This window comes from Benincasa hispida, chromosome 11, assembly GCF_027475165.1.
Source record: "Benincasa hispida cultivar pf3 chromosome 11, pf3_genome.v1.1, whole genome shotgun sequence".
Classification (NCBI taxonomy): Eukaryota; Viridiplantae; Streptophyta; class Magnoliopsida; order Cucurbitales; family Cucurbitaceae; genus Benincasa; species Benincasa hispida.
Window position 1 is genome coordinate 63,296,410 of NC_143488.1, and position 18,498 is coordinate 63,314,907.

General features: G+C 32.9%; 1 protein-coding gene across 1 annotated transcript; it reads left to right on the plus strand.

Moving 5' to 3' along the window:
- Window positions 1-11,646: 11,646 nt before the first annotated feature.
- Window positions 11,647-16,055, plus strand: LOC150032801 (protein CENTRORADIALIS-like). Its single transcript, XM_090307519.1, has 4 exons — window positions 11,647-11,996; window positions 12,760-12,821; window positions 14,688-14,728; window positions 15,501-16,055. Exons 1-4 carry the CDS (start codon window positions 11,787-11,789, stop codon window positions 15,716-15,718), a joined length of 531 nt encoding a protein of 176 aa, XP_090163645.1. The 5' UTR covers window positions 11,647-11,786; the 3' UTR covers window positions 15,719-16,055.
- Window positions 16,056-18,498: the final 2,443 nt, after the last annotated feature.

The window sequence follows — 18,498 nt, forward strand, 5'->3', positions numbered from 1 at the left end:
TGCCTCTTCGTCCGAAATGCATAATGCCCTTCATTGGTGCTACCTTTAGAAATACGTAATCTCCTATTTTGAATTCCAGCTCTTTTCGACGGTTATCAGCATAATTCTTCTGTATGCTTTGAGCTGTTCGCATTCTTTCCCGAATTAGCTTAATTGACTCTGATGTTTGCTGCACCAATTCAGGTCCTAGTAGTGTTTTCTCCCCGACTTCATCCCAATGTACAGGGGATCTGCATTTCTTTCCGTATAATGCTTCGAAGGGAGTCATACCAATTGTCGCCTGATAACTATTATTATAAGCAAATTCTATAAGATGTATCTTGGAATCCCATGCTTCAGTAAAATCCAAAGTACATGCCCTCAACATGTCTTCTAGGATTTGATTTACTCGTTCTGTTTGGCCATCAGTTTGTGGGTGGAAGGCTATGTTAAAATTTAGCTGTGTGTCCATTGCTTTCTGTAAACTTTTCCAGAACTTGGAGACGAAACGAGGGTCTCGATCTGAAACAATTGATATTGGGATTCCATGTAACCGGATGACCTCTTTTAAGTACATTCGAGCTAGTGCTTCCATAGTGTGAGTAGTTTTTCATGGTAGGAAGTGGGCCGATTTGGTGAGTCGATCTACAATCACCCAAATCATGTTGTGGCCTTTAACAATTCTCGGGAGTCCTGAGATGAAGTCCATAGAAATATGTTCCCATTTCCATTCTGGAACATTTAGAGGTCGGAGGAGTCCTTGTGGTTGTTGCCGTAGAGCTTTCACCTGTTGACAAACTAAACATTTACTTACATAGTCGGCTATATCCTTTTTCATGTTACCCCACCAGTAATGTGTTTTCAAGTCTTGATACATTTTGGTACTCCCAGGATATATTGAAAAGCATGATTCATGAGCTTCTTTCAATAGTTCTTTCTTGATTTTTCATCATCTGGTACACATAGACGTCCACGATAGAGAAATGCAGAGTCTGGGGCTGTAGAGAATTGATTGGTTTCTCCATTCTCTGATTGTCGTTGTTTGTCTAGGTATTTGTCTACTTGTTGTGCATCAATTATCCTTTGCCTTAATGCAGGTCTTACAATTAACTGTGCTATTTCAGTTGTGAAGGTTTCTGGTATTAGTGAGATCTTAGCTCTTTCAAGATCATTTATTATGTGTTTGGAGATGGTACTTAGAGCTGCTGTATGTGCTGACATTTTGCTAAGAGCATCAGCAACAATGTTAGCTTTTCCTGGATGATAGAGGATCTCACAGTCATAGTCTTTGACTAATTCTAACCATCTTCGTTGCCCCATATTTAACTCTTTTTGGGTAAAGAAGTACTTAAGGCTTTTATGATCTGTATAAATTTGGATCTTTTCCCCATATAAGTAATGTCTCCATATCTTTAAGGCAAAGACTACGGCAGCTAATTCCAAGTCATGAACGAGATAATTTTGTTCATAAGGTTTTAGTTGTCTTGAATCATATGCTATTACCTTTCCGTGTTGTTCCATACATAACCAAGCCCCTTCTTCGATGCGTCATCGTATAGTTAAACCCCCTGATCTGTCAGGTATGGTGAGAATAGGGGTTGTGGTCAACTTTTCTTTTAGTTCCTAGAAGCTTGGCTCACATGCTTGGTTCCAGACAAAAGGATTATTCTGCTTCGTGAGGTTGGTTAAGGGTAATGCTATACTTGAGAAATTCTTCACAAATCGTCTATAATATCCTGCTAATCCAGGGAAGCTGCGCACTTCGCTGACTGTTGTTGGGCGAGGCCACTTGCTAACTGTTTCAGTCTTAGCAGGATCCACTGAGATTCCTTCTTGCTTTACAATATGCCCTAGGTAGGCAACTTTTCGCGTCCAAAACTCACACTTGGAGAATTTGGCATACAACTTTTCAGTTCTTAATATGGAAAGGACGTTCTTAAGATGTTTTTCATGTTCTGCCTCAGACTTGGAATAGACCAAAATATCATCTATAAATATGATCATGAAGTTATCAAGATGGTCCTTAAAAATTCTATTCATCAAGTTCATGAAGGCTGTTGGGGCATTCGTTAATCCAAAAGGCATCACAACGAATTCATAATGCCCATAGCTTGTTCGGAAAGTAGTCTTGGGTATATCCGACTCCTTGTTTCGTAGTTAATGATATCCAGATCGTAATTCTATTTTTGATAATACTGAGACTCCTTGTAATTGGTCAAATAGGTCATCAATGCATGGGAGTGGATACATATTCTTTATTGTCAACTTATTCAACTCCCGATAATCTATACATAAACGCATTGATCCGTCCTTTTTCTTAACAAATAAAACAGGTGCTCCCCATGGAGACACGCTAGGGCGTATAAATCCTTTATGTAACAATTCTTGTAATTGTATTTTGAGTTCTTTTAATTCCGCAGGTGCCATTCTATATGGTGCTTTAGATATTGGTTCAGTTCCGAGAATTAGATCTATACAAAATTCTATTCCTCAATTCGGTGGTAAACCCGGTAGCTCTTCTGGGAATACATCTTCAAATTCTCTTATTACAGTGATGGCCTTAATTTCATCCTTTCGGTTTCGTAAATCTACTATGCTTTCTAAATATGCCCAAGCTCCATGGTTGAGCAAATGTTTAGTTTTTAAGACTGAAATTATTCTTGGGACTGATTGTGTGTTAGAACTCTTAAACTTAAATTTGGTTCCTGTTGGAAAGGCGAATATGACCTCTTTATTATGGCAATCTATGCTTGCATAATTTGCTGCTAACCATTCCATACCTAGTATTATGTCAAAATCACTTATGTCTAGGATGATAAGGGTCACCCCTAGTTTATGTCCTGATACTGACAATTCACAGTTTTCTACTAAGTGGGCCAACATAGATACTCCAGCAGGAATAGCTACGGATAGAATGTAGCCTAAGGGCTTTGATGTTAATTGAGCATGTTGTGCAAATGTTGTAGAGATGAATGAATGACTAGAGCCCGAATCAAATAAAGTGAAGGCATAATACTCGAGGATGGGTAATGTACCTGTAACCACTGCATCTTGATCCTCTGCCTCTTGACGTGTAACAGCAAACACCCGTCCTTTCTGTTGTTAGGTAAACTTGTTACTAGAAGGCTGGGTGGTCTGGGCAGTTGATACTTGGTTGATGAACTTTGGGCAAGCCTTTGTATAGTGACTTGTCTGGCCGCAGTTGAAACACACCCTAATGTTCTGAAAACATTGCCCTTGATGGTGTTTTCCACAATTTCTACACTTAGAATATGTGAATGTTCGGCTCTCCTGTTGTGACTGTATGCCCTGAGTGCTTTGGGAAATTTTTGCTTGCCGTAGTGAACGTTGGAAGCCTTGTTGGATGAATTTCCTCTTTTTATTTGGCATTAATCCTCGTTCCGAAGTTGAGGTTTTGGCAGCAAAATCTATTTCCATGAGTAAGGCCGACTCGAGGGTAAGGACATACTATTTGTGTCGGAAAGCAGTAACAATGCCTCGAATGCCTTCTCTTAATCCCCAAATAAACCTTTCCACCTTCTTCTATTCTGTGTCCACTAGTCGAGGGACAGAGTGAGACAAGCGATCAAATTTTCGTTCATACTCTGCGACCGACATGTTCTCCTGACGAAGATTAAGAAATTCCACTTCCTTTTGACATCTCACTATCAAAGGGAAATACTTGTTGTAAAAAGCCTGATTGAATTGCTGCCATGAGACTGTACCTTTGACTGTTCTTTGTGTGGCTTCCCACCAGAACTTTGCATCGTCTCTTAACATGAAGGTGGCACAATTTACTTTTTGTTTTTCTGGGATGTTCATATGGCGGAAAATAGTTCAATTTCTATCCAATTCAATGTTATAGTTGGATGTACGGATGATTCGTCAAATATTGAAGGACGGAAAGTCATGTATTCTCAAATCATTTTTTTTTTAACTCATACCTATGTTTACTAAATTACTTGTTCGAAAATTCCACTTACCAGCGTATTTGGCATGGCTATGGGCATCACTTAACAGGCCGAACGATCAAATACCACGACTCTTCTAATGCAATAGAGCCTATTTGGCCGAAACACTCTGATACCAAAACTGTAATGTCCAGATCCTTACACATTATGATCCGATCGCTATGACATGCATACTTAGACTTTTCTATCATGAAATGAGTTTTGGTGAAAATTTCAAAGAACATATCTAAATTTTTATTAATTAGATAGAAAAGCTATATAAAAAGTTTATTTATCAAAACACCAGGATCCATAAAACATTTGCGTGGTGGTACAAAATGCATATGGCTATGATAGTGAGTTTGATGGTTGGCCATTTGAGCGACATCCAATTCTGCCATCTACGATGTATCCTTACCTACAATGTCTGTAAAAATATAGGATGAGTATATAATATACCCAGTAAGTAGTTCTCACATAGGGTAGTGACCAAATGCACAATCACAAGCAACATGTCATGAAAACATATGCTCGAGGCCAAAAGCGTATAATAACATGTGGCGGTCGGTTATGCTTCCAACATAAATCTCTCCGCCCTGATAGGAAGATGAGGACTTAAGCGAAAACTAACCCATCTGATGATTAACGGGTTATACAGTCAGTAGGGCCAGAATCGCATCCAACATCAACCATTAGCATAAACGTAATATTGGACTAGAAGGGTGCAACTATACATACCTGCCAGCCCATAAATTTCTCCGCCCTGATAGGAAGATGAGAACTTAAGCGGAAACTAACCCATCTGATGATTAACAGGTCATGCAGTCAGTAAGGCCAGAGTCGCATCAAACATCAACCATTAACATAAACATAAGATTAGACTAGAGGGGTGTAACCATACATACCCTACCAGCCCATAAATTTCTCCGCCCTGATAGGAAGATGAGGACTTAAGCGGAAACTAACCCATCTGATGATTAGCGGGTCATGCAGTCAGTAGGGCCAGAGTCGCATCCAACATCAACCATTAACATAAACGTAATATTAGACTGGAAGCATAACTTACACCTAATTAAAACTTGATTTTAACGTAATCGTGAAAAAACATCATGCATGGGGTCCCTTGTAGAGAAATGTGTTCTAAACATGTAATGCAATATAACAATGAACATAACTATGCAACATAATAAAGGTACACTACCATAGAACATTTAAAGAGATGGTGAGATAAACTACTTACCTTGACGGTGATATAATTATTCCATAAATTTCTCCAGCTTTCTCGCCAGTTTGGCTCTCGCTCTCGCTTTCGCTCCCGCTCCCGCTCTTGCTCTCGCTTTCGCTCTCGCTCCCACTCTCGCTCCCGCTCTTGCTCCCGCTCTTTCCTACTGTCTCGCTAACAATCTCACTCTCTTTACTCTCGCTCTCTCCAATGTTCTCTCCAATCTCGCTAGTTTTCATGCATGGTTGCCTTCACTGCTTGTGGATTCCTTTTCCTCTTTTTAACTCTTTCAAATTTTAAGAGTATATGGGCATTCACCTCCAATTCTTCCAATGAGTAGTGTCTAAACAAAAGTTATCTACTGCCCGTTGTCTCCTAAATTAGCTAGCATCCAACTTCCAATTAATCCTCCCTGATCCTACTCCCTTATTCATTATTTTTGGATAATGAATAAATTTCCAATTATTCATTTTTTTTCATTCTAAATTTCCACCCCTTTAAATAAAATTTTGTCCTGCTTAATATTTGACATTTAATTTCCTGTATGCGTACAAATCTGGGTCGTTACATTTTCCAAGTGATGTAATTATCGGCAGTTAATTTATCGACGTTGAGCATATTTAAAGTTGCGGAAGTCATATTGAAAATTATTGAAACATACAACTTATTTATATTAGTAACCCATGCATTACCCAATTTTGAAAAACCAATCAAGTTTAGAAAAATAATTTAATGCAAGCTATGTGACATTTATTTTGCAATGATGTTTCAGTGAGACGGGGTAAAAGCCACCATAGGGTGATCAGGTGCCCCTTCACTGAAATGAGACCATCTCAACCAATATACAGGACAACTCTTTGTTCTTGTAAATATTAGTCACCCTTTTCGGTCCAAATTTTTTAACTATCTTAACATTTTCTTATAAGTATAACTCCTCATTTTAGATTCTAGAGTTTTGCCCCAATGAACCAACCATAGGGAAAAACTGATTGGGACAAAAATTAAAACAACCTTATCCATTTCTGTAGTTTGAGTACAGAGTCACGCAATACCATCCGTGGGGGACACAAGCAAAGATGCCTCAAGGCCAAGCATGAAAATTTACTACAAACTAATGAGAGAGACCGTGAGATGTGTTGATACGCATCCCTGCTCCCACTTACTGTAAACACTCTCTCCATTCACCTTGATATTGACCTATAAAAACACCCCTTGCATAAGCAAAGGTGTCTCGAGACAGATTATAAGTCACAAATTCTCCCGTTGATCACAAAAAAAAGCAGCAACCCAAAACCAAAAGCGCTAGACACGATCATAAGAAACCTTGTTATTCTCCTAAGGGCTTGAGAATCATAGGAGTTATGTGGACTCTATGGTATTTAATTTTGAGAGTGAGTGAGAAGATAGATATGAGAAAATTTTCTGGGGGAAGATCTTCTGTGTGCTACTGGAAAAAATCACTGAGTTCTCTATATAAGAAGCAAAGGGAAGAAGATGGAAAAATTTGATCTCTAGTAACTTCCCATAACCACACATTATTTTAGAGAGAAATAGAAGAGGGAAGTTATTGAATAACTCCCTAGTTTAATTTTAAATTAAAATAAATTTTAATTTAAATAATAATATAATAACTAATTTATTATATAACTACATGTTATATCAAATATAACACATAATCTATACTTTATATTCTATCAAATATAATATAATTTATAGTTTGTATTTTCTCTCAATAATTTATAGTATTAATATAAATCAAAATTATATTCAAGTTGATTATATGAATCCAATCCATATAATCAATATCTGAATCATATTCAAATATTTATTTCATCTCAAATAAACTTAACACCTTATATTAATTGTATCATATATAATTAACTCGCTCAGATAATTTTGAGCAATTCAAAATTAAATTGATTCTCGGTTATCCTAGTTGAGCTACGGAGGGGATCTTATGGACCTTTAGATTGAAGCTTCAATGGCACTTGAATAATTAATTAAACTCCTTAAATAAATTACTCAATATCCATTAACTATCGGTTACTCCACTAAAGACCGACAACTGCACTCTTCGCATTACAGATATATTTCTGTGTCCATTGGATATATCCAGTCAATAGCGCGATGACTCTTCACAAATTGCTCGTAAGTATAATTGGACCAAAATTATTGTTTTGCCCCTATAGTTACATCTAACTCTTTAAGTACCACTGATTCCTTTAATGAACAATAAGTCATAGTCTAATTATGATCAAACCCATCTCAGACCAAGAGGGTGTGGCGTCACATTATTCAAGCCTGGGAATCAGCCCTCAAGGGAGTAATTTATCTACTCACCCCAACAATAGGGAAGGAGTAAATTTCGTCTTGTGTAGCTGTGTTTCAAGCTCCCTCATCAAATGAATCATCGAAATGGTAAGCATATTGAGTCGGTAATTTGTCCACTCTCACCCATGCAAATCAAAGGACCACCTTCATATGTAGGAATTCACAACTCACTAAGGATTTAGGTCATGTCACCTATGGTCATCTTGGTGAAATATAAGTCTCTATTATTAACGTCATTATATAATGAGACTATTTATTTCGTGGTTTGGTCTTATACAAACCCTTTTGTATAGAACACTGCCTCTTACATGTCTCTATATGAATAATCAAGATTAGATCATTTGTAGAACTTTAAAACAATTGTAACATCTACAAAAAGGGGCGCATTTGTAGTGTCACCAGTATAAGGTATCTAATCTTATCCATCTACTACAGACCATTTAGGTTATCACTTAAACATGATTTACCTGTATGTCTCTACATACATGTTTAAGCTACAGAAGATAACCTTTGACGTTAATTTATTGATTTGATGGGTTAATGCTATTAAATGTCGAATAAAATATCTCGTATTTTATTAAATAAATAAATTGTTTGTACATTACAGTTACAAACTACAGGACTCGCGAGATTTATGGAACCAATCCCAACGCCTGGTCCAAGTGATCCTTATTTAAGGGAGCATTTACAATGGTAATTAAACATTTATATATGAGTTGATTTTTTTTAAGGCTATATATATGCCTGTGATGAATTATATTGCATATATTGCATGTGTATGTGAAAACAACCAAACTAAATTTGAACTTTTTATTAGAGTACAATAGGGAGTACGAAAGTTTGAACCTCCCACGCCCAATCAAATTTGATTTCGTTTAATGATAATGCGAAAATCGATATAATACTCATCGTTATTGGATTATGAAAGTATTTTGGATTTTGGCTAATTATGCATAATTTTCTTTCATTTTCATTTTGCCTAAAATTTTTTTTGTCTGATTTGGGTTTCATTTAGTAATAATTTTAAGGTAATTTTTGGAAGAAAACTTTGAAAATAATCTATGATTTGCCTCTTGCGTGTGTTAAAATTAAAAGATCTTCTATAGAGAAAAGAAATATAAGTATTTTAATAGTTGGAAGATCCCCTCCATTTCTCATAACTGCAATATAGTATTTATTTACTTACCTTGTAAAATTTATTCTGCATTCATTAAAAGCATAATTTGTAAATCCCTAAACTTGTTTTACTAGCTAATTATGTTTAAGTCCTCTTAATTATGTAATTAAGCTCTTGGAAGTATGTACTTATAATGTTTGTGTTATTTGAAGTGTGTGAGAAGCTCAATGTATGTGTACGTATGATTGAATTAGGGAAAATATTCTAAGTGTTCGGAAGCTATACTCTGGAGTACTTAGAGGACAGGAAAATGTGCTAACTGTGGAATTTCAAGTTCTCGAGTGAAGTAGAGAGAAGTTAACACTTAAAGGAAAGTAGAGAATTTTATGCATTTGGAGTTATGACACGCTATGCAGGTAGTTTTGTTGAATTATGCGACCAGATGTCCAAGAAGGGGACATTATGGAAAAGTATAGCTATGTGGTATGTGGAAGGCCATGGAGGAAGTAAGATGGCTCTTGAATGAGGAGGAAAAGTCGAGGTTGGTATAGGGGAAGTATGCGACCAACCTCATATGCAAATGATAAGGGCTGAATTGGCAAACGAGGTGATTGTGGACCAATGCGTCGAAGGTGACGTCCAGAGGGTGTGACGCTGAGTAGGATTATGCAATGACCAAGAAAAGACTTAAGTGGCCACAAGCCCATGCGACGGAGTTAAGCTGGAGATTGAGCTTAATTAATTGATAAATGGGTTATGTGGCAGCCTTAGAAATGTTGGATTGAGGATTAATATGTCAAGCAGCATTGAATTAAGATAAGCTTACATGCAAGTCCAAGTATAAATAGGCCTTGCGAAGAAGTGAACTGTTTTGCCAAAAAATTTCCTACACTTAGAGGAAGTATTATTACCATCAGATGGACGAAATTGAAGAAATTCTCAGCAAACTCGAGAGATTACGGGATTTCCGACCTATTAAGAGGAACTTAATGCTCAATTTATAACCAAAGTTCTTTTGGAAAATGACCCTAACATTTTTCTAAAATGACATATGTTTTCTTTTGTTTTATTTTGACTTTTTTCTTTGTGCATTGAATGTAGTGCCTTCTCATTTTCATGAACTTTTTAAGAGGGAAAATAATTTTAAGAGTGCATTTTATGACCTAAAAAGTATATTAATTCAAAAATATATCGTGAGAGATTTTGTGAAAGTAGAAAAATAATCATCTATAGTTATAAATGAGCATAGTTCAACTCATACTCAAGATTAGAGGTTAGATCTCCATCATAATATATTATATTAAAAAAATAACCTATGGTTGTTTTCAGAAAAATTGATCACGATTTCAAAAGTGTTTTTCAAGGTAGCTAAGGGTGTGTTTGGAATACATTTTCAAGTATTTAATTTAAAAAATACATCATTTTAAAAGAAATTAGAGTATTTGACAACCACTCTAAACAGTTTTTCAAGTGTATTTTAATAAGTTTTTATCAAAAGTGTTTATATAAAAATGGTTTTTTTTGAAAAAAAAAATTCCCAAGCCAATACAAACGGGCCTTAAGATGACCCATACAATAACCAAAAAGGGAAGAAAAAATTTGGATCTAATCTTTAAAAAAATTCAAACCCAAGTGTGATTAAATTACATCTTAAAGAGATGTGTTCAAAATACCTTCTAAGTTTAAAGTACATCTTAAAGAGGTGTGTCCAAAATACCTTTCAATTTAAGTATTTTTTTTCAAATGATTCTATTAATTACAAATATGATTTTTTTTTCTTTAGAAGATTTTCGGCTACTCGAGATTGATAGTACAAATTCATACTAGTTGAACTATATTCATATCAACCTCACTAACTTTTATTCGATAATAATAATGTTTATAATAAGGCAATATTTTAAAGTACTTTTTATTTATTGAGATTGTTTTTTACAAAAATAAAATTTTTGTTAATGTGAGAACATAGTCAAGAATCTATAATGAAAACACTTTAATCATTAATTTAGAGTATATTTAGTTTAACTTTTCAAGTGTTTAATTTTGAAAATAAATCCTTTTGGAAAAAATTGAAGTGTTTGACAACCATTCAAAATAGATTTTGAAGCAATCTCAAAGTGTATTTTAAACCCTTTTTATCAAAAGAGATAAAATAAAATTGACTTTTTTGAAAAATAGTTTTTTCCCTAGCCAATCCATACAAGTCCTTAGAAATTTTTATTTCTAATTTCTTTAAGAAGCATTTTTCCAATTTAGTCCCTAATTACTTTTGTTATTGTTTGTGTCTAATAATTTTATGAAGTTAAAAAAAAAAAAAATCTAATGAATTGTTAAACTTTCAATTTTGTGTCTACCAAGTTCACTTTCAGTCTTGTATGGAAAGGTCTATGACATATTTAAAATTCTTAAAAATTAACTAATCTATTTAACATTAAATTAAATTTTATGTCTAATAGGACATTAAATTTTTAATTTTACATCTAACTAGTATATATGAGGATTTTTAAAATATAAAATCCTTCAAAATATAAATAAACAATTCAGAGATCTATTAGATATATAAAATATTGAAAGAACAAAGCCCATTTTAAATACTTTTTAAAATTCAAAGTTTTTTTAGATACAAAAAATAATAATTCATAGACCAAATAAACATAAGACAAACCTAAAATTCAGTGACAGGCCACAAGTCTCAAAAGTATTGACATTAAATAAAAAATAATAAATAAATAGGTGAGCTGAAATGGTAATAGTGCTCTATGATTTTTTTTTCTCCTACATAAAGAATAACTCAATTTATGCTTTAAAATGAATAATTACAACCAATCAAGAACAAGTTCCAAAAGGGCAGTCAATGCTTATAACCTTATTTTTGAGAGAGATGTGGTCTCAAATTTAATAAAACAAACTATCTTGATGTGAGAGTTTTTTTTTTTTTTTTTTTTAAGTAGTGCCTCTAGAAACATTCACTTTATTGCCAAGAAACACCAAGCAACATCTATATCTATTAAATGAGCCTTTCAAAAATACTATAAATACCAACACCAAAGCTTGAGCTTTCTAAAGCACATAGAGAAAAAGAAAAGGGACAAAACAACCCTAATTAGGATCTGAAGAACAGTGTTTTCCTAAATCCAAAAGCTTTTTTTTTCCCCTTTAATTTTGTGAGTTGTGCTTGAAAAATTAAGAAATGGCAAGATCAATAATGTCATCAGAGCCTCTTGTTGTTGGGAGAGTGATAGGAGATGTTCTTGATTCCTTCACTCAAAGCATGGAGATGTGTGTTTTTTATAGTAATAACAAGCAAGTTTTCAATGGCCATGAGTTCTTTCCTTCTGCTGTTGCTACTAAACCTAGGGTTGCAATTCAGGGAGGAGAGTTGAGATCTTTCTTCACGCTAGTTTGGTTTTTTCTTTTTTCCCCCTTTTCTTCAATATTTGACTCGCCCAATTGCTTCTTTTTTTACTCGTTATGGATATGAATCAATGATTTATTTGAGGTTCGAGTCTCTAGCTCGCTCTGCATGCTGAAGAAAAGAAAAATTAAGATTTTGAATTGTTTGGTCTATCAACCTAAGTATAAATATTAATTATATCAATAAAAAAAAAGTTTAGATATTCAAATTTATGTCTTGCATGTTGAATTATATTTTTGAAAAATAAGAAAAAAATGTAAATATTTTTTAGATTTTTCTATTAATAATAATTTCCCTTTTTGATTATTTGTTAGAGTTATACTAATTTTCAAGCTCACAAAGAAAAAAAAAAGATTAAATTTACCACAACTTTTTTCACTAGACATAGTTTAGTATGTATATCAGCGTCTATCAGTGATAAACTTCTATCAATTTCTGTTACTGATAGATACTAATGAACTTCTATCAGTCTCTATAAAAGAAAATTAAAATTTTGTTACATTGGGTAAATAGTTTTCCTTATTTTTCTATTTTTGCAAATCTCCTATATAATTTTTCTCTCATGAATTTGTTTAATGCTTACAACATCGATATTTTCTTAAGAAATTGTAGGTTTTGAATTCTCTTCTTCATATTTGTGACGTTGTTCCTTCTTTTGAACTATAAAAAATATACTAGAGTTGTGTTTTATCTAAATATCTCTTAATGTTTTCATTACTTGATTTATTATTATTATTATTGTTTTCAGATTATGACTGACCCAGATGTTCCTAGACCAAGTGATCCTTATTTAAGGGAGCATTTACACTGGTAATTAAACATTTACATATGAGTTGGTTTTTTTTTCAAGGCTATATATATGTGTGATGAAGTTATATTACATATTGCATGTGCATGTGAAACCAACCAAATTAAATTTGACTTTTTGTTTTTGGAGTACAATATGGAGTATGGGAATTTGAACCTCCAGCGTCCAATCAAATTTGATTTTCAAGAATAATAATGCGAGAATCGATGTAATATTTGTCGTTACTGGATTATGAAAGTATTTTGGATTTTGGCTAATTTTGTAGATTTTTCTTTCATTTTTGTCTTGCCTAAATTTTTTTTTGTCTTATTTGGGTTTCATTTGGTTATATTTTTAGTTTATTTTTGGAAGAAAACATTGAAAATAATCTAATATTTGCCTCTTACATTTATTAAAATTAAAAAATCTTCTTTTATAGAGAAAAGAAATACATGTATTTTGACAGTTGGAAGATCCCCTTTATTTCTCATAAACTGCAATATAGTATTTATTTACTTACTTGTATAATTTATTCTGCATTCACTAAAGGCATAATTACTCGATTGTACTCCTTATTTGCTATATATTAATTGAGGGTATATTGGTCAACATGTTCTCCTTGTTAGCATTTTTTAAGTTAAACAAATGTAACTTTGAATTTTAAGGAATGTTAATATAAGTATCTTTTCCACTTGTCAAAGAACCTCTTAAAATTGTTTTTTTTGTTATTACATTATTTAGATAGAAGAATCTAACTTTTAACCTCAATGTAGATAGTACAAACTTATTAAAATAGGTTAAAATATTGAAAAATATCTATATCCATGATAATTTCTAAAAAAAATTATAAGAACAAATCAATAGGAAAATAATTTTTTTTAATTAATAAAAGTAAGAGAGGAAAAAAGAAAAAGGAGGAAAAAAACTCCCATCTTGGTTTCTTATTTATTTGTTTATTTACTTATTATTTTTTAACTTTTGCATCTGAAAACATAATCAAAAGTTATTAAGGAAAACTTTCGCAATTTAGATTTTGTTTTATGTTTTCAGATTGGTTGAGTTGAGCGAATATATGTTTGGCAGACAACCCAAAGTTTATTTTTGAAAATTGTTTTGAGATTATGTGATCCAAACACTGCAAATTCTAAAAGAAATATTTTTATGTTTTCTTTGTATCCATAATTTGAATTTTAAAATCAAAATTATATTAGATAAAGATAAAAAGATTTAGAAATATAAAATGCCATGTTATAAACCTAATTCAATTTTTTAAAAAAAATAAAAAATATATATTATGTAATGTATTCTAAAGTAAAATAGATTAAGTTTCAAGTTTCGTCCCTATGATTTGGATCAAGTTAAAAGTTAAATCCTCTAAACCACAGGGACCAAAATTTCAATTTTAAATAGTTCAAGTAAAATTATTTAGAATTTAGTTCCTACAGTTTAATAGTTCATATGGCTTTTTAAATCCTCTTAAATAGCTCCTACCATATGAACTATTCATTAGGAAGCTTTTATCAAACCATAGGGGATAAATTATAATTATAAACAATAAGACTTAAATTTTAACTTACTCTAAACCACAGGGACCAAAATTTCAATTTTAAATTATACTATATTACAAAATAATAATTATACAATTTTTTAGCATAAAATATATTCATAAATAAATTAATAATAATTTATTGTCAACTAAAATTTAGTAACTATAACTAGTTTACAATTGTTTATATTATAATTCAATTTCTAAATTCTGCTACCAAACACATATCTAAAAACATGAAATACAACTTTGTTTTTATTTAATCCCTTGTTTCAAATTTCTGTTTTCAAATTCTCTACCAAATAGACCCTAAATAGTTTTAATTGTGAAACCTCTATTGCAGGATCGTAATAGATATCCCTGGCACTACAGACACCACATTTGGTAACTTTTCCTACCAAATATATATATTCAAAATAAATAATAATAATAATAAAAAAAGTAAAAAATAAAAAAATAAAAAACTTTCTAGCGGGGAGATTAGAAGAAAAACTTTTTAAATATATACATATATTGTCTATTTCCTTTCCTTTTTAGCTTTGGTTTAGACCACCTAGAGAAATTATTAGGTGCAACCTAATTTCATGCTTCACATTCCTTTTAGTGTATAAAAAAAAATTATAAAGAAAGTCATTTTTAAAAAAACAACTTGCTACACGAAAATTTTTTGGACAATTGCTTGTGCAGCTTAGATAACACTCAAGTATTTTGTATATAATTTTTTATTTTTAAAGAAAACTCCCTCCTTGGATTCTTATTATTATTATTGAGATCAAACATCTAGGTTAATAACATATTATTTGTGTCAAGTTGACTTATGGTGATATTGCCCTTTCTTCTTGAGTTTTGTGTGGAAAAAACGTAACATTTTTTTAAAAAAATCTCCAATTAAAGATTAAAAGAAACTGAAATTTTATTTCCTAATTTTCTAAATATTTTTAATAGATCAATTAAAGATTAAAAAGAAACTGAAATTTTTACATACAAGTTAGAAATGGGCAGAGCTCCATCCTTTTCCTTCTTAATTAAGCAGATTTTTCTTATAATGAGAAAGAGAATAAACATATAACTTTTTATTGACGATCAATATAAATATATCTTAACTATTAAGCTACAATATTAAAACCAATAAATTTTGTAAATGAATGAAACACAGGGAGAGAGATAGTAAGTTACAAGATTCCAACACCAAACATAGGAATCCACAGGTTTGTTTTTGTTCTATTCAAGCAGAAACGAAGACAATCAGTGAATCCACCCTCTTCAAGGGATCAATTCAACACCCGAGCCTTTGCCACCGACAACGATCTGGGTCTCCCTGTTGCTGCCGTCTACTTCAATGCCCAAAAAGAAACTGTCGCCAGACGGCGCTAAAACCGCCGTTTGCCAGCAGTTCGAGTGGACCAGAATAGAAGAGGAGAAAAAGGGAAAAAAATTAATATACAATCTGAGTCTTTCTTTTCCCTTGAAAATAATAATCACTTTTTATATATGGTGATATAGAAGGAAGGGAGAGAGAGGTTCAGATTTGTATATTAGAAAAATATATATTTGCATGAGGCGAAATAATTTGGACAAGCAAAAAGAAGGAGAACCGCATCGTTTTCTTTTCCTTTTTGGTGTGTTTTTAGTTGTGTGTTATTAATGTATTTTGCATGTTCATATAGATGGATGTGCTAATGAATTTAGTTTCAGAGATGATTTACCATTACCACAGTTAGTATTTAGTTTTCAAATTAAGATATATGAAAAGGTCCACTTGCTAACGGTTTTATTTTTATATTTTTCATTTCCTGCTTTTTTTTATTTTATTTTTGTTTTTATGTTTCTTTTCCAAGGCTCCGTTTAAGATTATTGTAGCTTTTAAAATAATTGTTGGTAGTTGTGCTTTTAGAAACATCAGCTGTGAAAAGAAGTAAAAGAGTGTTTGGTAAATTCCAGCTTAAACTTGAAAAAGTAGGTTAGAGTGTTGGTAAATAAATACAAAAATATATTATTTTAGATATAATAATTAAAATAAATCAACCTTTTTAATTTTATTTTTTTGTAATTTAAAATTTTAAATAATTGTTTAGTATGATAAATTATATCTTTTATAGATTAACTTTTAAATATTAAGGAAAATAGCTTTATTTTAAAAAAAAATGAATATGGTATACTTTTTTTTCAAAAAATGATGTATTTAACTCATAAAATATTTAGCAGATGTCACACCCCGCCCCCAGACCACCTTCTCAGTCTGGGAGAGGGATGCGACTACAACAGTTATCAACCCTTGAGTTGACACTTTCTGCCTAATGATTCTTGCGGAATAACTCTGATACCATACTATAACTTATACACAGCGGAATGATTAAGTCAAGGAGATAAACTATAACAGATTTAAGTAGGCTCATCTTTTATTACGACAGTGATATAACGTTTATACAACTTAAGGACTTAATAGCAAAGTTTACGACAACCGTAACAACTCTCCAGAAGTGTAATTGTGGCACGTGGCAGACCTTGATCTTAGTAGCACTCTGGAACTCCTCACCTTCCGCTACCTGGGGGGTTAGGAAAACAATTTGAAAAGTGTGAGCTACTAAGCCCAGAGAGTGGTTCTTTTAAAGATGAAAATCATCATTTTGGGAAACCAATCACATGATAATAATCACAGTGTACCTATGCATGATCATGGATTTATTCATGCAATGATTAACCTTTATTCCAAAATGTTACACGTGGCATGCATATCATATCATCAATCAATACAATCACCTATGGAAACCTTCCTATGACCCCAATTCCCGCCAATGTGCACATCGTCCATTTTATTTATCCCGCTAGTCATGTTTAGGTACTTGACCATATTTTTTGTCCATCGTCACCGACTATTATTTCCCACCGACTGAAGCCGACCAATTTTCTCACTAACCGAAGCCGACTAATTATTTCCCGCCAACCGAAGCCAACCAATTTTCTCGCCGACCGAAGCCGACTAATTATTTTCCGCCGACCGAAGCCGACCAATTTTTTCCGCCAAGCACCTTTTGTTAAGCATGCTAACCATATCCCGCCTATAATCGCAGTTTCCATAGTCACACAGAAATAATATCATGGCAACATCATATTACCAAAGCATATAGCTTGTATCCACATATGCATATATTCTAATATCAGAGTATAAAGCTAAGTGAATACTCATAATATGCATTTACTATCAAAACTGTATAAACACACTTTATTTATCAAACCAACATAATGCTCACGATATATCGAAACTATAATGCTATAACACCCACACTATGTGTTAATTATCAAAGCTATAACACTCATGACATATGCTAACTATCAAAACTGTAACACTCACACTATGTGTTAATGATTAAAGCTATAACACTCACACTATGTGTTAATTATCAAAGCTATAACACTCACACTATATGTTAATTATCAAAGCTATAACACTCACATTATGTGTTAACTATCAAAACTATAACACTCACGACATATGCTAACTATCAAAACTATAACACTCACCATAATTGCTTAGGAGCCTTTCTAACAGTTCCCTTTTCTACCTCGGGCTCCTTTTTTACCCCATAAAATCTTAGCTCATAACTCTTCATGGTTTAGCAGGAATCATCCAAACATCAAGACTGGCCCAGTTTACCCAATAGCTCGACCCCCCTATCTTTTCCTCATTCTCCAGCCCAATTCCTTAGAGTTTCTTCTCCGGCAGCCTTACCATGAAAACTAGACTCTCTTATCTTTCAGATGGCTTTGGAATTACATCAAACGCTCGAGTAGATTGGGAGATCTCGTCGTCTCAAGTTGATGCATTGTCCTTCACCCTCACTGTCCAATGCACTCTACTCTCCCCTCTTTTTACGAATTTTATGATTTGTGATTTGAAAATGAAATCCCAGCGGCTCTATTTATAGGCATCCAAACCTCCTATAGTGTTGACACCATCTACTTGGCTGCATGGCCAAATGTTTAATCCTCCCTTTATCAACGTAAGTTGACTTCACCTTGGTTCAATGTGTTCTTCCTAAACGCATCCAACACAATTTCTTAGGGTTTAAGAATTCCTCTTAATCGGACACCTCAATTTGAATTGAGGTTTGCCCTTACGTCTTTAAGCTTTGTTTGTATTCAATTTAGGGTTT

Coding starts and splice junctions, on each gene's coding strand:
- LOC150032801 (XM_090307519.1), top strand. CDS start 11,787: ATGGCAAGATCAATAATGTCATCAGAGCCTCTTGTTGTTGGGAGAGTG. Junction 11,997..12,759: donor TGAGATCTTTCTTCACGCTA/GTTTGGTTTTTT, acceptor TATTGTTTTCAG/ATTATGACTGACCCAGATGT. Junction 14,729..15,500: donor CACTACAGACACCACATTTG/GTAACTTTTCCT, acceptor AATGAAACACAG/GGAGAGAGATAGTAAGTTAC.